Source organism: Peromyscus californicus, unplaced genomic scaffold, assembly GCF_007827085.1.
Source record: "Peromyscus californicus insignis strain IS unplaced genomic scaffold, ASM782708v3 Scaffold_7__1_contigs__length_154581171, whole genome shotgun sequence".
In the NCBI taxonomy this organism is placed as follows: Eukaryota; Metazoa; Chordata; class Mammalia; order Rodentia; family Cricetidae; genus Peromyscus; species Peromyscus californicus.
The window spans coordinates 119,314,317-119,335,141 of record NW_026294595.1 but is presented as its reverse complement, the minus strand read 5'-3'; the positions used below and the strand labels follow the sequence as shown (position 1 = coordinate 119,335,141).

At 43.2% G+C, this 20,825-nt stretch overlaps 1 protein-coding gene across 1 annotated transcript in view; it reads right to left on the bottom strand.

Annotated features, from left to right (window-relative positions):
* Window positions 1-16,518, bottom strand: part of Dtd1 (D-aminoacyl-tRNA deacylase 1) — a 174,558-nt gene extending 158,040 nt beyond the window's left edge. The window contains exons 1-3 of the mRNA XM_052726200.1: window positions 16,386-16,518; window positions 11,828-11,918; window positions 2,507-2,742 (exon numbers count right to left, since the gene is read on the bottom strand). Of these exons, the coding sequence (XP_052582160.1) occupies window positions 2,507-2,742; window positions 11,828-11,918; window positions 16,386-16,428 (370 nt within the window). The 5' untranslated portion in view covers window positions 16,429-16,518. The remainder of the gene's footprint in view (window positions 1-2,506; window positions 2,743-11,827; window positions 11,919-16,385) is intronic.
* Window positions 16,519-20,825: the final 4,307 nt, after the last annotated feature.

The following is a 20,825-nucleotide window of genomic DNA, read 5'->3' as shown; positions in this document are numbered from 1 at the left end:
TCAGAAGCCCCATTTGGCTCACCTAATTAACATGCCCAATTAAAATTAAACACCTCATCCTAACACGGGGGTTTTTCCCCTTTACCTTTATAAACCGCTGTAGAATATTATTTTAAGGTGTGTTACTTTTGTTTATGTTGCATTTGTTTAACTCTGTGAAGCTGTGTTACTGTAACTGTCTAAATCACCTGATGGTCTAATAAAGAAATGGCCAATAGCAAGGCAGGAGAAAGGAGAGGTGGGGCTGGCAGGCAGAGGGAATATATAAAGGGAGAAATCTGGAAAGAGAGATCGAGAAGGAGCCAGAGGAGGAGGAGGAGGACATCAGGGGCCAGCCACCCAGTTACATAACCAGCAACAGAGTAAGAGTAAGATTTTAAGATTTACAGAAGAAAGAGAAAAGGAAACGCCCAGAGGCAAAAGGTCGTAGTCAGGCTAAGTCACGGAGTCAGGAAAGCTGGCAAGAAACTAAGCCACGCTAAGGCCGGGCACTGATAATTAAGAAAAAGCCTCTGTGTGTGATTTATTCTGGGAGCTGGGTAGTAGCCCCCCCAAAAAAAGAGTAAAATACCAAAAACAACAAACTACCATTTGCTATGTGCCATATGTCTCCCCTCTACCCAGAGGCAGTCCTTTGTCCCTGCAGGGCAAATATCCCTGTCCCCTTCGCCTTGTCCCCTCCCCCTTCTCCCCATCTCCTTTCCCACCACATCCTAGCCCATTCTACCCTTTCTCCCCTCCTTCTCCTCTTAAGAATGGCCCCTGCAAGGTCATCTGCTGCTGTTTTCTGCCTGAGTCAGAAAGCAGCCACTTTAACTTTTCTTCCCACTTAATAAGGGATCTCTCAGTGAAAACAGGTGTTTGGGTGTGGTTTGTGCCTAATCCTGGGTCTGAAAGGGAGCCCCTGCTATGTGGGGGCTCCCTTTCACTCAGCACACAACAGTTGTGGACTAATCAAGCATCCTATCTATCTTCAAATTGACCAGCCCTAAAGTAGGGAAGAACGCTCTTAGGGGATTTAAAACCCCAAGACCTCAAGCAGATACTGGATTTTCAGCTTCCTGATCCCCGCTCTGCTCGGCAGAGGGTCTTTTTCTCTGTGTGTCTGCCATGTGCCTGTTCCCTCACCCCCAATGCACACCTTTCTTCAACTGCTCATCCTGTCTGCGGTGCTTGAGATTTCTCTGCGGCCGCCTGTCGTGCTTCAGATTTTTCCTGCTTTTTAGTTCTTTAACTGGCAGAGAAAATGAACTCAATCAAGACCCCCTAAGCTGTATCATGACCATGGTCACCTTTTTTATGTATGTGCTGAGATCCAAACTCTTGCTTTCACAGCAGGCAGGCACTCTTACCCACTAACCTATCCCCAGCCTCTGAATTCTACTATTCTTTTAAAAAGTCCTTTTTATACAGATGTGCATATGCACACATACATTTAAAACATATGTGTGTGTGTGTGTGTGTGTGTGTGTGTGTGTGTGTGTGTGTGTTCCCCTGAGGACACACTGGAGGGTGAACTGGCTGACACACAGCACCTTATACTTTATACCTTACCCATTATACCAGTGTTTCCCACTCTTGTCTTCAAGCACATGCAGAATATATATAGAGAGAGACAGAGACAGAGAATCTCAGAACTTTTTGTACTGATTGTTCAGCTGCAACTTCCAGCTCACCCCTGTAAAAGCCCCATTCCTGCCTCTCTAAACCCCACCCTCTCAGAGTATCTTCAACAAAGGGAAGGCTCCGAAAAGCCCAGTCCTGCATTCTTGGTGGCTACTGTAGCTCCTCCCCTCAAGTCTCCACCCGAAGAAGAGTACTATACTCAGGCTTGTGTCATCACCGCTGACTACAGGGTACAGAAGTGCCCTGCTTTAGTTCAGCCATGTGACTTTCTCCTGCTCCTTCTCCCACCTCCATCTCTGGGGGCTGGAGGACTCACCCAGAAGTTGCTTTGCTCAAAATAAAACTGTTCTTTTACTTTTTCAATTTGGCTTGATCTGGCTTTGCTGCATCTGTGGAGAAACCTACTGTCGGGGTAGAAAAAAACCTATTACTGATTACCTCCCTAATACCACAATATTCTACATATATTAAACCAAATAAAAATATGTCTACAAGGCTAGAGAGATGGCTCAGGGCTTAAGAGCTTTTGCTGCTCTTGCAAAGAACTGGAGTTCAGTTCCCAGTATCCATGTCAGGCAACTCACAACTGTATGTAACTCCTGCTTCGTGGGATCTGATGCACTTCTGACCTGCATGCACATCTGTACTCACATGCACATACGTACACAGACACACACATAATTTTAAAATAAACCTTCTAAACATTTTTATAATTAATTTCACTTGTTTCTTTTTATTTGGGGAAGGGATGTTGTTTTGATGCCGGGGAATTGAACCCAGGACCTTGCTTGCTCTAGTGTCTTTTTTTCAGTGTGAGCCCAGGGCCTCACACAGTCTATTGGGTGTCCTGCCACTGAGCTTCCTGAGCCTGCCCACCTACCTCTGATGAGCTCTGGCCTGTAGCTCTTGCGTAGCTGTTCCAGGAAGCTGTTGTAGAAGCTCTCCGCCTGCTCTGTGGGCATCGCCAGGTGGAAGTCAGGCTTGTTCCCCTTGAGGACACACTGGAGGGTGAACTGGCTGACACACAGTATCTCGTATTGTTTATCCATCACACTCTTGGACCAGTGTTTCCCACTCTCGTCCTCAAACACACGCAGATTTAAAATCTTTCGAACCCTATGGGGAAAGAGAACAGTGAGAGCTACCTGAAGAATCACAAGGCCACCAACATGTTCCATACTCCAAAGAAGGATTCTCAATGACTCCATCACTCACAGAAGCTGCAATACCGGCACATTAGTGAGCCATGCCGCATTTCCTCACCTATATTCTCGGTAATAACAGTCTAGCTAGAGAGGCCTGCTCTGTGACTTCTTTTTGACAGCTCCTCTAATTCATAGCAGTCATTGGTGGATTTTTTTTTTCATTTCAAAGTCAACCTAATACTCATCCCTATCCTCACCCACTCTACTTCCCTCTCAATCCTAATCTTACTAAAACCCCAGTGTACTCCATACTGTCCTTGGATGTTTATCCTCCAACAGTTACTGAAGTCAAAAGGCCACTACTGTTAACTGGCTAGTACAACAGCTGCACAGTGGTCATATCCAACTGGCTGCTCTGATGGAACAACACAGAGTTTGTACCAGGCATCCTGAACTCCTGGACTAAGGAACTGTTTTCTCAATTACACTAACCCTGCCATGTCCAACCATGTCCCGTCTGAACACTGCAAATACTTCAACTGAAAGAATATCGCTACTTTAAAAAGCAAAGAAATAACACCAGATGCATAAATCTCAATACAATAGCAAGGTACATAAAAGCCAAGACACATAATTCTCAAAAAAATGACTAACTCTGCAATAATGGCAGTTAGTAAGATGAAATTCCAGACAGCAAACTCAAAATAATGATTATGAGTATGTTCAAAGACACATACAGCTAAACAAGGCACATAATAGAAGTCATGAAAGAGGAATTCAGCAAAGAGGTAGAAATAGTGAAGAAAAGCCAGTCTGAAATTCTGGAGATAACAAAACTCTGTGGAAAGTCTCAGCAACACAATGGCCCAAGGAGAGAACAGAATTAGTGCTTGAAGATAAGATAGGGGAACTAAAACAACCCAACAAAGACAAAGATAAAATAATACCAAGGTACCAATGGGTGACTTCACTTACTAAGCTTACTCTTCACTTGAGCTTACTCTCACCAAATTAGAGTCCATCCCAACAACAACTATCCTGGACTGTCCTACCCGTCCTAGAAAATCCCACATCTATTTGGCCAGGCTCTGGCCTCTGACTTGTCCTCTCTGTCTCTTCCTAAAGCCAAGCTCACACAATACACAGCTGATCTTCTCCTTTGTAGTCCACCCTCACAAATTAGCCAGGCCAACACCTCTACCTTATTAAACTTTCTGTCCAGCCAGGAATGTGAGGTCTCACTCTCTAAGGTCCTACTGTTACTTATCTGGGATTAGCTATCACTCCAACTCACAAGACTGTTACCCTAGATAGAAAACATTTCAGTCACTCACAGTCCCTACCACCAAGAATGAAATTCTATCCTTCCTAGGAAAGGCCAGCTTCTTACGCTCTTGGATTCCTTCTTTCTCTCTTCTAGACTGCCCACTACATAAAGTGGCCCTCGACCCTTCACATTAACCCCTTCTTGTACCCATTACTAAGCCACTTCATAAGTTTCAGTAGGCCCTCCTCCAGGCTCCGGCCCAACATCTTCTGGACTTAACTCTCTCCTCTCTTCAGGTTACAGAAAAGAAGGGATGATATACTATCAGGGTCCTGGGTCACTAACTGGGAACTTCCTTTATGTCTGTTGCATACTTAGCAAAAAATTAGAGCATACTGTCCAAGGATGAGCACCTTGAGTGTATGCTCTGGCCATCCCCAAACTTCTTATATTTGAATAAAAAAGATTGATCTTCAGGTCAACCACTACTGTCTGTGGTGATATATTGATATATTGTGTACCCCCAGTAAAACTTGTCTGGGGATCAGAGGACAGAGTCAGCCACTAAATTAGACATAGAGGTCAGGCAGTAGTGGCACAAACCTTTCACCCTGTCACTCGGGAGGCAGAGATCCGTCTGGATCTTTGTGAATTCAAGGCCACACTGGGCTACATAAGAGAACCAGAACCAGGCAGTGGTGACCTATGCCTTCAAAAAGGTATATAAGGCATGAGGAAACAGTAAACCACTCTCCTAAGGCTGAGGATTTCATAGAGGTAAGCTAGTGGCTGGCTGTTCTGCTTCTCTGATCTTTCAGCTTTTACCCCAATATCTGGCTGTGGGTTTTTTATTATAAGACCTTTTAAGATTTGTGTTACACTAGTGGAAGCCCATGAACTGTGGGCTGGTGGCTGTGGAGCCCCCATAGGATTGGACTTGGCCCTCTGGATACGGAAGACAGTTGTTTGGCTCGAACTGTTTGGGGGGCACCCAGGCAGGGGGATCGAGATCTGTCCCTGGTCTATGGGTAGGCTTCTGGAATCTGGTGCCTGTTGTGTGACACCTTGCACAGCCTTGGTGCAGTGGGAAGGGGCTTGGACCTGCCCAGGCTCAGTGAGCTGGGCTCTGCTGACTCCCCATGGGAGACCTTGATTTGGGGTTGTGGGGATGTGAGGTGGCTTGGGAAAGAGGGTGGGGCGTTGGGAGGAAGGAGGGGGGTTCTGTGGATAGCATGTGGAGTGAGTAGAAAATTTCTTTTTTTTTTTTTTTTTCAAGACAGGGTTTCTCTGTGTAGCTTTGCGCCTGTCCTGGAACTCGCTTTGGAGACCAGGCTGGCCTCGAACTCACAGAGATCCGCCTGCCTCTGCCTCCCGAGTGCTGGGATTAAAGGCGTGCGCCACCACCGCCCGGCGAAAATTTCTTAATAAAAAAAAATGAAAAAAAAAAAGATTTGTGTTACAACTGTCTTCTCTCTTCACCACCTGTCCCATTTCCTAACATATATGAGTCTCCAAACACTACTCACTTCCAGAGTTCTCTCTCTTCAGGTAGCACTGGCAGAAGATGCTACACTTATTTTCATTCATGCCCACATCTCAACACTTCAAACTGACTCAAGTTGCTGATTTGACTCTCTTAAGGTGTGTATAGATTATTGTTTCTGCTGGCTTCTGCCTCCACCATCTTCAATTCCAAATTCTAGAGTCCACCAAGTCTTCAGCCGTTTCTTCCCTCCACCTACTCTATCCTTCCATCTCTCCTCCCCTACTCAGTAAGTGTCCTCTCTCTGGCTCCTGGAGCCTGCTACACCCTCCAGGACCCACCCTATGGGCAACCCTCTAGTTACTAAGACATTTTCTCCTCTCTCTCTATTAGAACCCTCCCTGTTTTCTTGCCTCCTCTGCCTAGGAGCTGCCTGCTATGTCCTGCAGCTTCTTTAAGCCCTTTTGGGCCTCTGTGACCTTGTCCCTCCTGTCTCTCAGCTCCATCCTAGAAGCCCTCCTGGGCTTCTCTCTTGCCTCTCAGCTCCCACTTGGAGCTTACAGAAACTCCCTCCAGCGAAGTTCATTTGCAACCTTTCCTCTTTTCCTCCACAAACTCAGATTTTAGTAAGGCCTCACGCTGTTACCACAAACAGCTTGGCCTCAGGACATTTCGATGACCTAAAGTGGCATGCTCAATTTTCAATGGTGGCAACTTCTGCCACTGCACAAATGATCTGAAAATCTTTTATATCTAGACTTGCTCTCCCCTCCTCTATTTCTTCCTGTCTACACCTGTCCAGGGTAGCTCTTATATAAGGAGACCCCCACCTCTAACCAACTGCCCATGCTAACAGAGCAGAGAAATTGCTCTATATCAGGCTGTCAAAGGCAGATTCAGTTCCCTATAACTCCCTTATCCATCTCTCCTTCACTGAGGCTTACCCCCATGCCTGTTTTCTCTATTTTTGTATAATAATTCCTGTCCTGAAAACAAAAATCATAAAAACACAGATTATAAGATTTTTTTAAAACAATGCTTATTTAATGAGGTATTAAAGTTGCACCTCCATGTACTCATGCAAGGATGTACCTTATACTGGTAGTCGAACTTTATAAGAGTCATCTGGGTGGTATTAGTTTTAAAAAGACATGAATGGGTAATGGAGAGAAACTAAGACTTGGCACTGTGCAGCAGGACTGAAGTTCCTAAAGACAGCCCAGGAGAGACTACTGGTGAAAGCTCTCGTAAGCTCTGAGAGTCTAAGACAGTGTACAGTCTGAGGATACGAGAGCTTATGAAAGTTCTAAAGGTATAAGAAAGTGTCTTAAGGTAATGAAAAAATGTTTCAGATTTCTTTCTTCCTCTATGATATTGTTATATTAAGATTTCAAAGGTTCAAGAAACCTATACTTAATGGTTCTACCAAACTACTCATGTGGTGAGGTCTGGAGACTGCCCACCAGCACGTTGCCAAAGGAGACACTTGTCCCTATAACATTTAAATTGATGTCTAAAATACCTGTCCCCTATGCCTTGGGGCAACACATAGATTAATAGAGATGGGTTAATTTAATTTGTAAGAGCTAGTTAGTAATAAGCCTGAGCTATCAGCTGAGCATTTATAATTAATATTAAATCTCTAAGTGGTTATTTGAGAGTGGCTGTTTAGACAGGAAAAGTCTACCTACAAATTGGGACAAGACAGAAATCAAGCAGGAAAGCTAAAACTTTTTAGAATTGAATTAAAATGAAAACACAATATACTCTAACCTATGGGACACAATGAAGGTGGTTCTATGAAGCAAATTCTTAGCATTAAGTGCCTACATCAAAAATCTGAAGAGATCACATATTAGTAACTTAAAGATGCACTTGAAAGCTCTAGAACAGCAAGAAGAAATAATACCCAAAAAGAGTAGACAGGAAGAAATAATCAAACACAGGACTGAAATCAATGAAATGGACACACCAAGAATCAATGAAACAAAGTGTTGGTTATTCAAGAAAATCAACAAGACTGACAAATATTTAGCTAAATTAACCAAAAGCTAAAGAGAGAAAACTCAAATTAATAAGAAATAGAGGTGAAAAGGGAGACATTACAACAGACACCAAGGACTCATAAGGACATAACTTTAAAAATAATGTATTCCACCAAACTAACCTAAAACAAACCTAGAAAAAATGGATAAATTTCTTGTTATATACCACCTACCAAAGTTAAATCAAGATCAGATAAACAATTTAAACAGATTCATAACTCCTAGTGAAATAGAAGCAGTAAATAAAAATATCCCCAACAAAAAAACCCCAAGGCTAGATGGAGTCAGAATTCTACAAGACCTTCAAAGAAGAATTAATGCCAATACCCCTCAAATTATTCCAAAAAATAGACACTAAAGGAACATTTTCTAATTCTCTTTATGAAACCACTAATACCCTGATACCAAAAACTACAAAAAGACCCAACAAAAAAGAAAATTATAGACCAATGTCCTTTATAAACACAGATGCAGAAATTCTCAATAAGTATTTGTAAGCCAAATTCAAGAAACAGCCTACAAAATAGGAAAAAATATTTATCAACCATATTTCTAATATAGGGTTAGTATCCAGAATATATAGAGAGAACTAAGAAGTCTGAACATCAAGAAGCAAATAACCAAATTTAAAGATGGAGTATAGAACTAAACAGAGTTCTCAAAAGATGAAACACAAATGACTGAGAAACAAAATAAAATGTTCAAAATCCTTAGTCATCAGGGAAATACAACTACTTTGATATTTTATCTGACCCCTGTCAGAATGGCCAAGATCAACAAAACAAATGACAGTACATGCCAGCAAGGATGCGGAGAGAGGGGAACACTTAATCATTGACAAGAATGCAAACTGGTACCCACTATGGAAATCAGTGTGGCAGTTCCTTAGGAAGCTAGGAATAGACCAACCTCAAGATCCCAATATACCACTCTTGGGCATATACCCAAAGGACTATTCATTCTACTACAGAGATATCCATTCATCCATGTTCACTGCTGTTCTAGTCATAAATAACCAGAAACTAGAAATACTCTAGATGTCCATCATTTGATGAATGGATAATGAAAACATGGTATAGTTACAACAGTGGAATATTATTCAGCTGTTAATTATGAAATTTGCAGGTATATGGATAGATCTAGAAACAATCATCCTGAGTGAGTTAAACCAGACCCAAAATGACAAAGATTACATGTTTTCTCTTACATGTAGATGCTAGCATTTAAGCTTTTGATATGTTTGCTACAATCAGAATATCCACAGAGGTTAGGTAGGTAGTAAGGGACCAGGGGAAAAGAGGGGAATATTCCAAGGAAGAGGACGTAGAATATTATGTTATAAAGGGATAGAATGGGGGAGGTGATGGGATGGCAGGGTAGAGCAGGGAATGTGGACAAGTAACACTAAAGGATTTCTTTGTTTGTTTGTTTGTTTGTTTGGGCTATCCTGGAATTCATTATGTAGACCAGGCTAGCCTTGAAATCACAGAGATCCTCCTGTCTCTTCCTTCCCAACTGAGATTAAAGGCCTGAGCCACCATGCCGATCCCTAAAGGCCTTTAGAAAAGCCATATGAATTATCATTCACAACCATCCCTAAACCCAGTGACCAGGAATATACATTTTCAGGCTTCTATAAGTAACAGGAACACACATGATACAAATTCATACATGCAGACAAAACACATAAAATAAACAAATCTACAAAAAAAATTTTTTTAAGTCATGTGGAAACCTACTTCTGTAGAAGCTTCCTAAGATATATACATATATGAAAGGAATTTAAATGGAGTTGCAATATAATGGGGGAAACAATGCCTCAACTAGATACCTTATGCCACCAAGTAAAACCTCCAGGCCAAGAATGGGCTATATCTTATTGAGTTGTTGGTTAAGGGTTCCACAAACCCCTCCAAACATCACAGACTATTGCCAAGGCTATTGGTTACTCTCCACAACCTGATGCCCCATTGCTGAAGACATCACTTACTTATGTCATTGAACATGGAGAAATCAAACTAATGCCCTACTAGAAGCTTCGACTAGCATATGGTGCTGGAAGGTACTCTGCACTCTACTGGAGGAGAAAAGCAATAGTCAATATCACCCAGCTACAACCATGTGACCTGCAATAGCAAGCAGCCTGTAGTACATATTCATGAAATAGGGACACAAATTTTATGGGAGGAACCAACCACTTTCTGACCGGATTTAAGGCCCACTCCATGAAATGGAGCCCATATCTGACATTGCTAAAGTGACCAAGAACATGAGATTAGGTAGGCCATGGGCCCTAGGGGGAAATCTACTGTTAAAGGAACATAGAAATAAAATGACTTACTGACAGACATATCACTCTAGCCATAGATCAGTGCATCGTTCAGTCATCACAGAGGTAGTAATTAACGCACAGACCCAATTGGACAATGTGCGGAGGGTGAGAAACTTTGGAGCACTCAGTCCTAAAGTGGGATGTCTTCATCAAACCCCTTCCCTCAAGGCTCAGGGAGCTATGCAGAGGAGCAGGCAGAAAGATTTAAGTGTTGATCCCAAGAAACAGCGTCTTCCAGACACAACAGGACTGACACACATATCAACTCACAGTACTGTGACAGCATGCACAGGGCCTGCACGGGTTCAATCAAGACAAAATCCCAGCATGGAGAAGGGCAAGTGGACTAACCAAGAGCCTATTGGCAATTGATACCTGTGGGAAAGGAAAAACCTATCTTCCCCACTAGAGAGTCACTGAGTTTATCAATGACACTCCAGGAAGCAGTTAGCAACACAAAACAGACTCCATGGAGAGAGAGAGAGAGAGAGTGTGTGTGTGTGTGTGTGTGTGTGTGTGTGTGTGTGTACTTTTTGTTTTGTCCTATTGTTTTAGGGTGGATTTTTTTTTATTTTATTTTTGTTTTGTTTTTGTTTGTGAGAGAGAGAACAAAGTTGAGTGAGAAGGGAGGAGAGGATCTAAGAGGAGTTGGAGGAAGGGAAAGAATATGGTAAAAACGGATTGTATAAAAAACTAAAAAAAGGCCAAGCGGTGGTGGCGCACGCCTTTAGTCCCAGCACTAGGAAGGTTGAGACAGGAAGTGATACGGCTGAGTGGAGAAAGGAATATAAGGCAGGAGGAGACAGGAGTTCAGTGCCCTTTCGGTTGAGGGCTCAGGGACATTCAGTCAGAGGACTCGTGGAGACAGGATCTTGCCTCACTTTCATCTGAGGAGTCGGCGAGGTGAGAAGTGGCTGTGGCTTGTTTCCTCTGATCTTTAAAATTTACCCCAATATCTGGCTCTTGGTTTTCATTTTAACACCAACTAAGATTCGTGCAACAGCTATCTGTATCTACTCAGGGGCCTTTCCGTTAGTTATTCCTCTCTGGAAAGACACTCACAAACATACTCAGAGGTGTGCCTCACTAATCTCCTATGAACATCTCAATCCAATCAAACAGATGATCAAGATTAGCCATCCCAGCATTAAAAAAATCTAGACCCAGAACCAATTATTATCCACTCTCCCACTCTACTCCATAGGAGTTCCTAAGGGACTCACTCTATCAATACCACCATCTCTGAAGCATCAAAACTGCCCTTATTAGGCATCACCATCTTAGCAGGGATTAGGTTCTGAGCCTGACTTTTAATGTAATAACAACAGGACAGTAGGACAGAGCTATACTGAGGCTCTGGGCATCGAGGGGCAGCCTATGGAGTGATACAGCCGGTGGTGCTAGGGGAAAAGCAGTTACAGATGGAGACTGATCTACTGAGACAGCCAGCCTGGCAGCAGCAATGGCACACTCCCTTCCTTGCCTGAGTGAAACCAGCACTGGCTTCATGGGGGCCGGCCCAGACTCTAATTCAGGTTCAAGTTTTTATGGGACGAGATGTCCACCACACCCTGGAACAAGGAAATGAACCTGAGCTCCAAGCCTTACATGATGGTGAACGACTGGGCATTTTGCTTAAAGAGTACTCAAGTCATATTGCCCCTCGTTAAAGAGAAATCAGACAGAAGGTGCCCAACATCTATGAGAAAGAAACATTGTCTGCACGGGGGGATAAGGCAAATTGGGGTCCTACTCCACTGCTGACAGTGACCGAGGTTGGGCACATTGCTCTTCCTCAGTCTTACCTACATGGAACAATGGTTAAAATCAACACAGGCTCGGATTATTAGCACAAAATATTACAGAAGTGGCTGGCATGGCCAGCACATAGCCCATGACTTAGCAATGACTTAGAAATCCAAATCTTACATGTGTTCCAGTTCCTTCTGTGAATCTTCCATGGATATACCCAGCAACACACAGATGCCCCGTCCAATGGCACTTATCTGCTCTCCTCCAACTACCAGGAACCAAAAAGGAGAAAAGACTTAGATGTAATCAGGCATTGTGAAGCATTTTTCAGTCACTCTACGACCATTCTTAACATCACACATCCTTCTTACAACTTCTTTTGTTAAAGTCAGTGAGTATATGAGCCAATAACTCCCATTCACTCTGGTTTCTATTTTTTTTTTAGATTTATTTGTTTATTCATACAGTGTTCTGCCTGAATGTATGCCTACAGGCCAGAAGAGGACACCAGATCTCATTACAGATGGTTGTGAGCCACCATGTGGGTGCTGGGAATTGAACTCAGAACCTTTGGAAGAGCAGCCAGTGCTCTTAACCGCTGAGCCATCTCTCCAGCCCCTCACTCTGGTTTCTTATCTGGAACAAATGAGAGCTGGAAGGTGAATAATCTTTAAGCAGGATTTTAGCACAGGATCTTATCTGCAACTTTGGATACAATACCTAGAACTTTCCACAGTCTCATACATCTGAAAACAAGAACACTGATTTCCTCCCCCAGAGATTCCAGCTAAGCAAGACTAATTCTCAGAAAGGAGATATCGGATTTTCTTGTAAATCAACAAATCTAGTAACACAAAACACAGACGGCATAGAATGGAAAATGTCCATGGCATAAAACAAATATGTTTTCCTGCTTACTGCAAAGGTAAATTCATTATCCATAACACTATGACTTACACGTTAAGTGTCACTACAGAAACTGCTGTCATCTCCCAGCATGTTAACAAAGTGGCATACTAAGCCAATAACCTCTAAAGCTTTTTGAATCATGCACTTTGTCCATAAAAAAAGCAAAACAAAACTCTAAGAACATCATGATAATATCTGTGTATGTATTTATAGTCAAATGTACTCCCTACTACCTTTAGCCAACATCTCAAATGTTGGCACAGTATTTAGACTAACATTCATCATTATGATGGTGAAATTACACCCATATTTTAAGTGGCAACTTTGATCATTTTCTCTTTTTTGCCCAACTTCATTATATTACTATTGTTTTGTTTTGTACTGACCTAATGTTCCAGTCAGGAATAGAAGAATGAACTCTGCCATCTGTGTGTGTGTGTGTGTGTGTGTGTGTGTGTGTGTGTGTGTGTGTGTGTGTGTTTTGCTTCTGTTATGCAATAATATCTGCAAATATCCCTAACAAGAGAGTGTGGACTAAGCTCTGGCTTGTGATCACATATGGAATCACATAACCAAAGGCAGGTGTCACAAGAAAAAAAAAAACTGGCAACAACAGGTTTCTGAATGTGCAAACATCAAAACTTAATGCAAAACTGAACATATAACGTGTGTCCAAAGTGCTTCTGGCAGTACTCATTCATGCTACATCATTGCATCATGCCCCTTTAATGCAGCCTTGGTTCTGAACACACAACATGCATACATGCCAAGCAACAACAAACACTGCCCGAAACACCTCTACTCAGATTTGAGACTATCACATGCATCAGTTGTATTGTTTTTATAGAACACACCAAGTTTTATGCTCTTACAAAAACATCATGGCTTATAGCAAAGAACGACTTCTAGTATTTCCTACTATTATTCTTCAGCAAATAAGTATCAAAGTAACGAGGCAGGCAAGCATAGGGAACAGTTTAGCAAACTGGGACTCTACTTGGTTCGAACTTTGCACACATGCTTCTCTGAACAATGCACCTAGCAAACTTTTAGCAGCCTAGGACCCCACCTGCACAGACTGCATGTATACCAGACTTATTTGTTAACTGTGGCGATTTATTTACATTATTACAACTGACTGATTTCTTATACATTTATTTATCAGTTTGTGTGACACAGATGTGTGCGCATGTTTGTACCACAGCACAAGTTGTCAAAGGACAACTTGTAGGAGTTGGTTCTTTCTTCAGGTCCTCAGATTTGGTGGCAAATGTTTTTTCCTGGCTAAGCCGTCACATAGGCCCTGTTTAATTGCTTCAAACAATGGAAATAAGTTGCTCTCCTTGGCAACTTCTTGATAATGCCCCATTACTACTCAAACACAACCCGGAAAACATCTGGAAACTACAGGCAATGGGTCCAAGCACTCTAGGCAACTGACTGTTATTCAGGTCACTCACTAACTCTTATCCTGAATTGTCTCATTAGCTTAAGCTCAGGTATGATCAAAGGGCTCCCTAAGGGAATTTCTAAGGGTGTTAGACACTTCATGCAAGTACCAGCCCACGGCCTTGTCCATGCTATACCAGCACACCCCCAGGCCTTGGTTTTATAGGACAGGGTTTCACTATGTAGTTCAGTCTGGCCTTCAACTCACCAGTTAGCCCATGTTGGACTCAAACTAGAGACTCCTACCTCTGCCCCCCTACCTCTGCCCCCAGAGTGCTGGAATCGAGATGGGCCACCATCTACAATCAAAGGTACATTTTCCGAACTCCAGATCAGCAGGATGGAGGCTTAAGGGACCAAAGCTCAAAATTTAAGTATGTTGGGGATGACCACATAAAACAGACAAATTTTCCTCAAAAGAGCAAAACAATCTCTCATCAATGAATTCTCCCAGTTTTCATGTACTTGAATATTTACCGAAATATTATTAAAGTCCCATAAACTCAAGTCCTATTCTACTCCTTATTAATCAGGATGATTCCTAAAACCAAAGTTTACAGAGCAACTTGCAAACCACTAAGTGGAACTAAAACGTGGACTCCTAGGCCTAAATATGTTGTGGTATTGTGTTCCCCAAAATATTGTGCACCCTAATAAATTTATCTGGGGTCAGAGACAGAACAGCCACTAGATACAAAGGCTAGAAAACGGTGGCACTCACAACTTTAATCCTAGCATTCCAGAGACAGAAATCCCTCTGGATCTCTGTGAGTTCAAGGCCACATTGGAAAGGACAGGCATGGTGACACACGCCTTTAATCCCAGAAAGCGAGCCTTTAATCCCAGGGAGTGGTGGTAGAAAGCAGAAAGGTATATAAGGTGTGAGGATCAGAAACAAGAAGCATTTGGCTGGTTAAGCTTCAGGCTTTCGAGCAGCAGTTCAGCTGAGATCCATTGGGATGAGGATACAGAAGCTTCCAGTCTGAGGAAACAGGATCAGCTGAAAAATTGGCAAGGTGTGGAAGCTGTGGCTTGTTCTGCTTCTCCGATCTTCCAGCATTTACCCCAATAACAGGCCTCAGGCTTGATTTTATTAGTAAAACCTTCTAAGATTCATGCTACATAAATATATGCTTTAGGTACTTGGTAGAGGAGGAATCTTGAGTTTAAATTTATACTTTGTAGACTCAAAGACATGAATTTGTTATAAAATGGCTTGAAGAAAAAGATAATTCTATTACTTGAACTGAAACTGTGGCAGGGAGGGTCATTGGGTCTCTTTTGCTGTCCAGTCTGCTTTGAACTCCTGGGCTTAAGGGATCCTCCTGCCTCAGCCTCCAAAGTGGCTGTGAGTGCATGTGCTTGCCACAGCATCTGACCTAAAAATGTAATTCTTCATATATATATAATTAAAACAATAGATAGGTGATGGATCAGCAGGTGAAGGCACTTGCTGCCAAGCCTGATGCCCTGAGTTGAATCCCAAGGACCTACAAGGTAGTGACACTTCTAAATTGTCCTCTGGTCCAGACACCAGTGTCCTGTTACATGCAGACACACACACACACACACACACACACACACACACACACACACACTAAATAAATGTCTTTTTTTAACTTAAAAAACTAAAAGTGTGACACCTGTCATTTCAATTTTTTTTTAATACTTTTCAAATAACTACAGTAGGTATAATAATCATCTGGAACCTGGTTGCTTCAACTAGACTACCACATTCAACCATTGGCTAACGGTTGAACATCTTGGTCCACATTAATTAGCCGAAAAAGAAAGATGTCATCTTGAATTCTGTGGTTTTGAACCATGGCTGAAGGAAGGGTTCAGAGACAGACATCCAGATGCAAGGGACGCTTATGCATCTAGTTGGGATGCCTTAATGTATTTGCACACAAGTGTCAGAGCTCAAACAATAAGCTATTCCTCATCTGTACATTTTTTCATGAGCCAAGTATCGTTAAAAAAAAAAAAAAGAAAAGAAAAGATACGCAAAAGGAGGTACTAAAATACAGCATTTCGACAGGGAGTGCGCTCCAGAAATGTGTTGTTTGTGCAACAGTGCATTCATGAACGGGCCCTAGGGATGCTAGCACGTTTGGCCACCTTGTCTGTGCGAGACACGCACACACACACACAAACAAAGATGATGATGATTATAATGATGATGACGACGATTTATGCTGCACCCAAAGCAACGGAGCCTGAGCCCGTGAGCGGCCAAGCACGTGCCGGGTTTTCTCGGCCACGGCGCTGCCCCGGAGCTGCCCGGCAACTCTGGGCTGCGGGGAACCCTCACACGGAACAACGGGTCGCGGGGGTCAGAGGCTGCTCCTCCCGGGCCCGGCCCCGCCCGACTGACCTGTGACGCTAGCCCGGGTGACGCGCTGCACCACGGCCTTCATGGCGGCGGTTGTGGCTACTGGGACAGGCCGTGTGGTCAGACCTTGCGACTCCGCCGGCAGCTCCTCGGCCGGCGCCCTCTGCCGGTAACACCCGGAAGCGCTCCGGGAAGACCCATTATATTGAGCAGCGGCCCGCCCACGTCGGCCACACCTACCCACCAATTGGTCCCGCCCGTGTCAATCACGCTCACCTGCCACCTATCCATAACCTCGCCCATCCGTGTTAGGCCCCGCCCCATCCACAGCTGAGCTGCACCCTAAGCCCTTGGCTAGTCCCAAACTGCTAGCCCAGACTTCACTGTGCCGAGATGACACCTTAATTTCTGCTCCAGTTTCTTTCTCCCTCAACTTTGCCTTCAGCAGCAAGCCTGTTGCTAAATACAAAAGGATCTGCTGCTAAAATAGCAATTTAATTATATAACTATTAATTTATCTTAGACACATCACAATTGCAAATAGGTATATGAGTCCAAAATTCTAATTCCTTCCTAATACAAATCTAATACTTAGACCAATCATAGAATTGTTGGGAAGTTTGAATGAAAGAGACTGTAAAGGTGCTTAGAAGGCTATAGCTATTACTCTAGCAAGTTTTCATTACTAAAAAGTATCTTTGTGCCCAGTTGTAGAGCACGTGTTTACAAAGAAAACAACAAAGAGAAGGAAGAAAGGGAGGGAGGAGAAAGAGAGCAGAGAGCATCTCAGTTACTCAGGATGAAGCAGGAGAGTGTTTTAAGGCCATGAGTTGAAGACCACCAGTGTGGGCAATATGATGAGACTCTTCCTAGAAAAAGAAATGGGGATATCAGAAAAAGTTCACCTATTTCAGAATGTCTTCACTTTGAAGGCCTCTACTAGGATTGGTATATTCAGAAAAGCATTTGACAGAAAGCAAGGAACTGTCATTTGCCCAGAAGACCCCAAGGAATGGTGGCCCAATGTCTGTGAACCAAGCATTCTGGAGGCAGAAGTTCAAGGCCAGCCTGGGATATGGAGTGAGACATTATCTCAAAAACAACAAAAAAGCCTACAAACTAGTACTATTGTCAGGTGTCCACCAGAGAAGACTACTCAGACATGGGTTTAAGCCAATAGAAAGTCTTTATTAGCCAGCCAGCAACTACACTGGGTGTTCAGGATCCCAATGAAGCCCTGACCCTTTTTCAGGATGAGTTTTGGTTTTTTTTGTTTTTGTTTTTCTTACGTGCATTGGTGTTTTGCCTGCATGTATGTCTGTGTTCAGATGTTGAGTCCCTTAGAACAGGAGTTACAGACAGTTGTGAGCCACCGTGTGGGTACTGGGAATTGAACCCGGGTCCTCTGGAAGAGCAGTCAGTGCTCTTAACAGCTGAGCCATCTCTCCAGCCCCCAGGGTGAGCTTTTATGCACAAAAAAAATATCCTGGGTTGAATATTTCAATTAACAAGAACAGTTAGCCCAAAGTGGAACTACAGAAGCCAAAAATCAAGGTTAGTACATTTAGAGACTTTCCCAGAACTATGGACTTTGATGGATTAGGTCTTTATTTTCATTTTGGCAGGTGATACTGTCTACATGCTGAGTTTTATGGCCTGAATGGCACTTCCATCATGGAGTCAATGTGCAAAGGTCTGGGTGCCTACTAAGGTCTGGCAACCTATTGCAGTATGCCTAAATATTAAATACTGAATGCAAAACTGCCTGTATTAAATTGTCAAAGATAAACCAGCAGCAGCGATGAGATAAATGGGCTTCACGTGTTTCCTGATACTGTACTGAAGAACACAATAGTAATTCTGCAACAACCAAGTTCAACCTGGGGCTAGAAATGGAGCTCAGTTGATGTAGTATTTGCCTACCATGTATAAAGTCCTAGGTTCAGTCCTCAGTGCTACATAAACCAGGGATGGTGGCGCCTACCTGGAATCCCAGAACCCGAGATAGAGAGGCAGGAGGACCAGTTCAAGGATGACCGACCATACAGCAAGGGCAGTGCAGTCTGGACTGCATGAGACTCTGTACCTAAATCTAATTTTTAAAAAACCTAAATTAGGAACATTCTACCAAGTAGTCAGTTTTTCACATCCAGGAAAAGAAAGTCTAAAGACTGTTCCAGAGTAAATGAGAAGTTAGAAGAGACAGGGGTGTCAAAGAGTAATGGGTAAAGGCACATGCTGCCAAGCCGGATGACCTGAGCTTGATCCCACGGCCCCCACAGGTAGAAGGAGAGGACAAGTCTCACTAGATGTCCTCTGAGCTCCACAATTATCCTGTCACATGCAAATTCATGTCCACATACATGCACACAAAATAAAGAAATAAAATATATGAAAGAGGAGTACTATGCATGGACTTGGGAACATCCTGGCCAGAAAAAAAGGAAAGGGAGAGAGTTATCATTGAGATGATAACAGTAACACCCTCTGAGTTGATATAACCAATCCACTGAATTCAGGAAAGCACTCTTTATTAAATGTGGTTTCATTACAAATGATTCCTATCTGATTAGAAAGAGAACCTTTCTTTGAATAACTGGCCTACAGGTGTTATCAGTTTGGTTCTTCCCAATTTAAAAAAAAAAAATCTAGCTTGCTGTCAGTAGTAGTATTTGTAGTGCCTACCAGAAAAGGGTACCGGATCCCCTCGGATTGGAGTCACAAATGGTTTTATGCAGGTGCTGGGAATTTAGCTCAGGTCCTCTGGAAGGACAGCAAGTGCTCCTAACCCCTGAGCCATTCTCCTGCCCCTTATGCTCTATTCTCACACTATTCTACTGCCTGGTGTGAGTAGAACTGGTCCAGCAGTTTATCCTACAGTGATCTCTTAACAGCTCTATCCTTCCAGATGCTACAGCCCCTCAGCTCTTGCCCTTTATTATCCTGGAAATCCCCAAAGATGGGGGAGACATTTTTGTAAGGTACCTGTTGTTATCCCCAACCTTGCTTTACTTTTTTTTTTTTTTTTTTTTTAAATGTTTCCCAAGTACTGAGGACTTAACCCAGGGCCTTGTTTACACTAAGAAAGCACTCTACCAGAGGCACAATCCCAGCTCACCCCTTCTTCCCATCATGCTCCCCTTCCTGTTTTAGGCTGCTTCTTGGTCATTCAATTTGATGCCCACCACACTGTTCCAATATATTCAATTAGTACCGACTGGTTCTTGGCCTGGGGTAGATAGCCCAACAGTTGAGATTCTTACTTGGCCTGGGGTGGGATAGCCCAACAGTTGAGATTCTTACTTGGCCTGGGGTGGGATAGCCCAACAGTTGAGATTCTTACTTGGCCTGGGGTGGGATAGCCCAACAGTTGAGAGTCTTACGACCATTCATCCCTCTGTTCCACAGGGTCTCATGTAGCTGTGAGTTTAAAACACTACCTAGATCCAGGCGGTGGGGGTGCATGCCTTTGATGCCAGCACTTGAAAGACAGAGGCAGGCAGGAAGGTTTGAAGCCAGCCTAGTCTGCGTGGCGAGTTACAGGGTTACAGAGAAAAGACCAGGTCTCAAAAACACCAAAAGAAAAAAAAGAAGGAAGGAAGGAAGAAAGGAAGGAAGGAAGACACTACCCAGGGGTAGAGATGGCTCAGTGGTTAAGAGGCTCAATTCCCAGCACCCACACGGTAGCTCACAACTGTCTGCAATTCAAGTTCCAGGGGATCTGACACCCTCTTCTGACCTGCTTAGACACCAGTCATGCATGTGGTACGCATATATACCTATGCAGGCAAAAGTACCAAAGAACGGGTCAAGTCTATCTAATCTAGGAGTTATATTCTAATTTGTAAGTTATCCAGTACCCACTGGTACCTGGTAGAGGGCTGCTTTGAATGCCCCAGCTGAACATGGAGATTTTCCTCAGTCTAACCTTAGTGGGACACCTAAAGTATTTTCTGATAGTAGCGTGAAAAATATACGTTATATAAGCCACTCTCGGAAAACTTAGCTTATAGAAGTTGATATAATTTTCATTATCAGGGCCAGAGAGATTACTCAGTAAATCAACATGTTTGATGTTGTGATCCCATGTGAAAAGTCTGACTCAGCAGCTTGTGTCTAATCCCAGCACTCCTACAGCAGAGACAAGAGAATCTCCCCAAAGCCTGCAGTACAGTTAGCCTAGGGTACCCAGCACAGCAACAAAGAGAGATCCTATTTCAAACAAGGTGGAAGGTTAGGACCAGGACCAGCATTTACAGTTGTCCTCTGACCTCCACACCCATGCTGTGGCATGTGTCTGCCCTCAGGTACAAACATGTACACACACAAATTTTTAAATTTGTTTTTATTACTTTTAATTACATACAAGTGTGTGCATCTGCAATCGGGTATGTGCACTTGAGGGCAGGTGCCCGCTGAGACCAAAGGCATCAGATCCCCCACAGCTGGAGTCACAGATGACTGAGGTGCCTGATGTAGATA